This window comes from Acipenser ruthenus, chromosome 28 (genome assembly GCF_902713425.1).
Source record: "Acipenser ruthenus chromosome 28, fAciRut3.2 maternal haplotype, whole genome shotgun sequence".
Lineage (NCBI taxonomy): Eukaryota > Metazoa > Chordata > Actinopteri > Acipenseriformes > Acipenseridae > Acipenser > Acipenser ruthenus.
In genome coordinates, this window is record NC_081216.1 from 23,295,047 (window position 1) to 23,302,731 (window position 7,685).

Genomic DNA, 7,685 nt, shown 5'->3' on the forward strand with positions numbered 1-7,685 from the left:
TGTGCTGCATGAATGGGGCTCCCAACCGTACACGGGTATACCGTTACATCCACGCTTTTGAAGCGAATAAATAAATACCCACGTTCTGCCATGTTTAATGTGGCCGCGCGGGTATTATTTCAACTATCCAGAATTGCTTTAATGACCTGCAAACGACCAGAAATTGAAGCCTTTATTTCGCTTTTTAAAAAAATGTTATTGTTTTTTTTAAATGTATCTTTTATACAGATAATAAATTATTTAGTTAATAATGTCATACAAAATCATAACAACAATACATTATATATATATATATATATATATATATATATATATATATATATATATATAATGTATAAATGTATTGTTGTAAATATATATATATATATATATATATATATATATATATATATATATATATATATATATATATATATATATATATATACACACACTGCCACTCCCTTATTCTTGTTCATACACAATAATTGTGTGGAAAATATCAAAAGCAAAACAATAAGAAACTTTTTTTAAGAATGTCGTTATGCTAAATTAAGAAAGTTATTTTAAAGACATGGTAATTACAACATTAACTTGAAGGGAATTTTGTGGTCTTTTTTCCTTTTATTCAATAAAAAGCACCGCCTCTTAGCCTACACTTCTTGCTTGAATTGATTAATGGATTTATTCAATACCTGCCATGGTATACGCAAAGCAGGTGTATTAAAGTACTTTATAATGAAAGAGCATAGGTAAGTGTTAGAAAACATGGGGAAATGCAGTGTATCGGGCTCCTTTAAGCACCCCACTGTCTGAAGAACAAAGTTACTTAACTGAGGGATAAATGGCCTGCAATAAACAATAAACTAGCAAAAAAACAACGTGTCCATGGTCTCTGCTTTCTACTTCGTGTGCCTTTCTTCATGTTGTATTGCATCACTCACACTAACTCTCAGTACCTGTGCTTCTGCATGCAGGAAGTCAATGCAGTCTTGACAGTCTTGTTTGCAAAAGTAATCCAAAAGTTACTGCTGCTTACATGAATGCACCCAACACATGTATTACACAGGTAGCATAAGTCTGAATAAATAGATGGAAGGCAGGTAAAAACAGACTCGCTCTGTAATGCTGGGGACTCTATTGCGTTTTCATCACAGCAATGGGATCAAGGGGAAGAAAAGACAGCAGATGATCAGGCTGTGACAGTCATGATGAAATGGCGCTAATAAACCAGAATGCCATTGGGAAATCATTGCACTGCAGTAGCAAGCTATTACCCTGCATGAGCAGAAAACAGCTTTATCAGCAGTGGATTTGAAGTGAAATACAGCACTCTGGTACTGAGGCGTGGTGTATTAGTTAATATACAGTATAATGTGGTACTTATTATTTTACTGAGCTTCATACCATCAGATGTCTTTGTGTTTCCATTGCCCCGTACTGTAGAACCACTCTTTGTTGTGACAGACTTATTGAAGATCATGTTGAATGCATCTCTTTTGAATGCCGTGGTCCCATGTAAATGTTGACCCATAGTAAAAGCATAGTAAATACATCCAGTGGAGACTATTCATATTTAATTTAACTTCACCCAGTACGTTAAAGGGTAAAAAATGTTTGCCTAAATGTCTTTGTCTTGGTGCAAGTAGAACAGGGATGGATTGTTGTATTGTTTAATAAATCATGCTTGTTCATATGTAATTAAATGTGGTTATACGTTAACGGACACATGTATTTATGAATTCCAATGCAGTATGTGTTCTCATGGGATTCCACTGGAAGTTATTATGCATGTGTGGCCATTAAAAAATATATAGGTAGAAACTAGAAAATAAATTAGATTACAAAACTTAATTTATCCTTCTGTTAACCATGTCAAGTCTAATCTGGTCTAGCAACAGCATGCTGTCTTAAAAATATACATAAATATATAAAATACATTATGTTATAAACTGCTGGCTGGATTTTTTTTTTTTAAACGCTTAACACCCTTCCCTTTCTGCCACAAAAAGGGTAAACTATTTTAAAGTAGCCCCCCCCCCCCCCCCCCCCCTTGTTACCTAATCCCAACGGTTTGGGGCTGTGTTTGCCACTGTAACTGTATACCAGCCACACTGTGCTTGCAGCATACAGGATACCAGAGAGGACTCTGTGTTGAAATAGAGACGTTTGAATATGTGCTGCAGAAATACCTTTAAGGGGGGCCAAGTTTGCTGGAGTAACTGCTACATCTGTGATAATGAAGATTAGTGGATTCCCTTTAGCTTATCTATCGACAGTGTTCAGTAATGCTGGACAGTAGGTGCAATAGAGGTTTGTATTGAATCTAGCAGGACATTACAGAACAGGTGTAAAAAACCCCAGTGCAGGTGTAATGACTGTGTGCAGCGCTCGGTGCACCTGGACCAGCTCCTCCATCTGTCTAGAGTCAGCATCTACCTTTTAAAAATATTTAATTCCATCCCTGTTTAATATCCTATTGCAGGTATGTGTGTCCTCCATCACTGTCCATTGTAGTTTTAGCTCAGATTATTAATTATCAGGCGGACTTGCTATTGTAGCAACAAAATGCAACCTCTTTTTGCATTTGAATCTGTTTGCAAAGTATTTGCATTTGACAGAATAGATTGGGTTGATTTAAAATGCATTTAGCAAGTGTTTCTATTTAACCAACTTCAAGTACAATTAATGATTCAGCTATTAGTGATGCATTGTTAAAATAATTGCAGGGTTATTTGAGAGCTTCAGAACAGATCATTAATTGTCTGAGGACCCTGGTTAAAGGGGTTTGTTATAACAGGGAGCAGTTTGAATTGATAGAGAAAAGCTTCCATGCTCTGATTAAGTGTTTGTATGCAAATTATTGGAGAGGGGTTTCAGTATATATTTTGACAAATTTTGAATAATCTATCATTTGTATTTAAATGCAACTGAGGTTTATGCATATCATTTGCATTTGAATGCTGATGTGCTCAACCCTGACATAAAATACCTCTTTAATTTAAAAAGATATTAGGATTCTCATAAACGTTTACCGCAATATTTTTGCAGGTTTTTTTTGCCATGGTTAGACTATGTATTTAATATAGTTTTTTAAAAATTGCTTTACCATACCTCTCTGGGCTTTACAATGCTTACAGTATGTGTTAGTTCTTATCTAATAATATTGTTATTAACAGAAATTATTGCCTGCTTGATTCCTTAATCTTATTAATTAAATAGACCGGACCAAAAGTCTTAAACGAAATAGTTTACAAGATCTGTATTGCCCATCACCATATATAGAATTAGCTAGCTAGAAACAATGGTAAAGATTATGACAGAAGGAAGAATTCTGTTATAACTGTTAAGTATTTCACCATCGGTTTGTGCAATGTGTTTGAAAGGTTCTGTCTTTCGTAGCTGAGAAGGGTTATAAATACACAGAGTGTACAGACAGACACAACTCACAGTCAGTATCACAGTGTTCAAGATTCAAGATGAAAGCACTGCTGATTATCGCCTTTGCTTCTGCACTGCTTTCTGTCTTGCAAAGCTACCCTGTCGAGGTGAGGCAAACATATATAGTTGTATCAATATGCATTTTGCTTGTTTGTTTATTTATTTATTTATTTGAAAATGTAATGATTTATTTGGTCATTGACTAGGTCTACTGGTATAACATTTCTAAAAAGAATATATATATATATATATATATATATATATATATATATATATATATATATATATATATATATATATATATATATATATCGTCCTTTTTCGTCCTCAATGGCAGGTTGATTTAACAATGAAGTTTGATCCAGGTAATGTTTTACACATTTATTTTATTTTATATTTTATATTTAAGACAGTTATGTTCAGCTTTTATAATGCTCCTTACCACTTCCACGGCAGAACAGTTCACATGTTTGTTTTTTTTTTTTAGAACCGATCCAAAACAAACGTTCCGGAGAGTGTAGCTCTGTGTGGTTCTATAGAACACCGAATACATTTTGCATTGAACTCAATTACATATTACTACAGGAAAACAAGCTAAAACTCTACTGGCCACTACTGGGTTTTTTTTCTCCAGTTTTTATTGTTAAAAACGCTGTAGAGAAACTCATTTTATGGATGTTTCAGATGCTGAGGATCAAGTTTGGAAAGTCAAGACGAAACACCCTGGTAAGAATTTCTAATAAAATACTGTTACATCTATAATGTATTCAAATAGAATCTAGAATCACTAGAAATATGTATTGATGAAGATTGAACATAGATAATTCATTGAATATATATATATATATATATATATATATATATATATATATATATATATATATATATATATATATTAGTTTTAGACATAAATGGCATGTTTATACAAGAAAAAAGAAAACATTTTTAAAACGGTATTTTGAAACGTCTCTATCTTACAGAAAACGAGACCGAGCTGAGTGCTGACTCTATGGACATTTCTACCCTGCTTGAAAAAGCCAACGCTAACCTCGGTAAGAAACTGCCCTCACCCCCTGCCCAGCCACTTTCCTACTAGGTCACCTGCCTGCAACTGCATTAAATGCACTGCTGCTTGTGTTCTTTTTCAGATAAAATCCCCGACGGAACAGTCATTCGATTTGGTGACATTGCAGTCGATCCCTTGGGATCCACCAACGCAGACCCCTGCACTGAGCGTTCATGCAAATGGCCCCAGTCCTCTCAGGGGACTGTATACATTGCATTCGAAGTGTCCGATGACTTCTGTGAGTAAATCTTCGATTTATACCAACAGTGACATTTCTAACTTGATTTAAAAAACCCTTATTATTATTATTATTATTATTATTATTATTTCATACATTCATTTGGAAAATCCTAGATGATGGTTGTCTAACTGTAGCAAGACCATTGGACAGAGATTATTAAACTGCACCGGAATTGATAGTAGTTGATCATTTGGGATTTGCAATAAAATAATGATTGAAAACGCGTCTTTCTTGACAAGTTTTTTTTTTTTTCTGCAGCTTTAAACGACAGGGCAGTAATCGAGGGGGCTTTGAGCTCTTTTGCCCAGTTTACCTGCATCGAATTCATAAGGAGAACAAACGAGCGTGATTTCATCTCCGTTCAGTCGCGCTCTGGGTAAACAACACTTTTTTATGCACTTCATTTGAGTTCATTTTGAATTCAGCCCTGTTAATTCATTCCACGTTCCTTTGTAATAAATGATCAGGCGCTATTCCTGTGGTATTCAGCCAGAATTCATTAGGAAATTTGCAGCCATTATCTGAAAGTGTTACCCCAAATTCTTCCTGAAGATTCGGGCGTGTCCCTCAATCGTTTTCCATTTTATTCTAAGAACATGTATCTTAGGTATCGGCTTAGTTTGTACATTATTTTTCACAGAAGCCAAAGTGCAGTAAAACACAGTGAAGCACAGACAAGCCTGGGGGTATATCCCGTAAAAAAATTAAAAATAAAGTTCATCTTTATAGTTAATGGGATACATCACTGTGCATCAGGGACTGACAGACTTTTTCTTCCCTGTGTTGCTGTTCAGGTGTTATTCCTTCATAGGCAGACGAGGAGGGCGGCAGGTGTTGTCCTTGAACAGACTCGATTGTGTCTACCATCAAGTGGTCCAGCATGAGTTTCTACACGCTCTGGGATTCAACCACGAACAGACGCGGAGTGATCGGGACAGCTACGTGAACATTCTATACGAGAACATACAGCAAGGTGAGCGTTCTCCTAATGCTTCTAGCTATTGCAAACTTGCCAATATGCACACAGTCAAACAGTAACGACTGCACTCTGTAATTCCTGGTGCCAAGCGCTGTGTGATTTATTAAACATTTAGAAATATTTCACTATTTTAAGTGTATTAATAAGGTGTGATAGAGCCATTTGAACGGTGGGGTTTTGGGTTCCCACAACCCCACACTGACAAATCAGACTGCACAATATTTGTATTATGATTATGCTGCAGTCAGTGCCATGTAAAATATAACTTTTCTGTATATTCAGTTTTTTCTTCCATTTTTCCAATTCTTTTTCTCTAAGGAATGGAGTATAATTTCAATAGAGTGAATACCAATAACCTTGGCACCCCTTACGATTATGACTCAGTCATGCACTATGGAAGGCAAGTATTCCTGCAGTATAAATATCATTACACTGACTGCACTAGCTGAAACGCTGGTCCACTGTCTCATCATCATCATCATCATCATCATCATCATAAGTGTTAGTTTATATCTTAAGTATATACTGATTTAGCCACATCCTGATTTAACATAAAACGAAAAAGCGACAAACCAAATAGAGTCTCAGATCAATAAAATTGGGGACCTGTGTGAATGAGGAAAGTGTATGTATTGGTTAGCAGTTATCTATTGTGACGTAACAAAACAGGACTCCTGCCAACTGTTCTCTACTAACCCTAACCCTAACCTTAACCCTAACCCTAACCCTAATGTGTATTGTAGGTATGCTTTCTCAAGCAATGGAAGACCAACTATTGAGCCCATACCTGACCCCAATGTTGAAATTGGACGAGCCACTCAGTTCAGCCAAACTGATATTGAAAGAGTCAACAGGCTCTACAACTGCAGTAAGTGTTGTCCTTTAAATGAGCCGTTCTTTAGATTCCCCTGGTTTTCTGTTTCAGGCTTTTTAAAATTCAACAGGGCTCTCAAACAATGTAACCGTTGACCTGACCCCCTGCAAAACTCTGCCTCAAGCAGAATAAGAAATACCACTTAGAAAAGTGTTTCAGGGACAGGCATGATTCGGAGAGCTCTGTTGATGCCACCAAGGAGCAATGACTGAAACAGAAAATACAACACAAAAATAATCTAAAAAAGACTCCATGAAGTTTAAACTGGAAAACATTATTATTATTATTTTTTCACTACGCTTTTTTATACACTTTGAAACATATGTATAATAATACAACAATATCTATTTGTTATTCCTGTGTCATTTCAGGGAACTACCTGTGATCTAGCAACTGAGGATCCAGCAATCTGAACCTGACCCTGACTATGACCCTGACCCTGACCCTGACCTGTCTGAAGAATGATGGCACACATGGCAAAAGCTTCTTTAAGTTGTATGTGTTTAAAAGCTGGACTGTCGCGCAGTCCTGTTCGGTTTCACCCTCTTGGTGTCTGTTCACTTCGTTCCTATAGTGCATAATTCTGGGCTCTTTAACAGTAAGAAGAACATGTCTTGTTTGCACTGAAGAGCCAAATAAAGACGTTGCTATCTGCAGCAATAAGAGGCTGTAAATGCATATATGCATATAATACAGTTATTCTATTGAAATATGGAAGTGGAATTTGACAGCTTTTGTTTTGTGCATAATTTAATTTGAAAATCACTGTAAAGTAAAAAGCTTTCTTGCAAACTACAGTACTATTTACTGCATTTTTTCAGTCTCCTCAACAATAAACTCATATCTCCAATGGAGTAATTGTGTTCTTATTTCTTCAAACACTCAGGAAGCACATACTTGTTTTCTTGTTTACAAACATGCATACAGTGCAACCATTCCCTTAATGCAAACATTTCATTTCTTCTGACGTTTTTTTTTTGTTGTTGTTTTTTTAAATAGCTTTTGGCCACCTGGTGGCACTATTGTGCCTAGTTAGAATAGCTCACTAGAATTGAAAATGAAAACACCAGCTGCATGGATTTGAAGGGTAAATACAAAATAAATC

The 7,685-nt window shown here is 35.8% G+C and overlaps 1 protein-coding gene across 1 annotated transcript; it reads left to right on the top strand.

The window, feature by feature from the left end:
- The first annotated feature begins 3,383 nt into the window (after positions 1-3,383).
- On the top strand, positions 3,384-7,434 carry LOC117434583 (high choriolytic enzyme 1-like). Its single transcript, XM_034057165.3, has 10 exons — positions 3,384-3,527; positions 3,758-3,785; positions 4,105-4,146; positions 4,401-4,472; positions 4,569-4,724; positions 4,986-5,103; positions 5,522-5,700; positions 6,025-6,106; positions 6,450-6,574; positions 6,952-7,434. The coding sequence occupies exons 1-10, from the start codon at positions 3,459-3,461 to the stop codon at positions 6,963-6,965; spliced, it is 885 nt and encodes a 294-aa protein (XP_033913056.3). The 5' UTR covers positions 3,384-3,458; the 3' UTR covers positions 6,966-7,434.
- Positions 7,435-7,685: the final 251 nt, after the last annotated feature.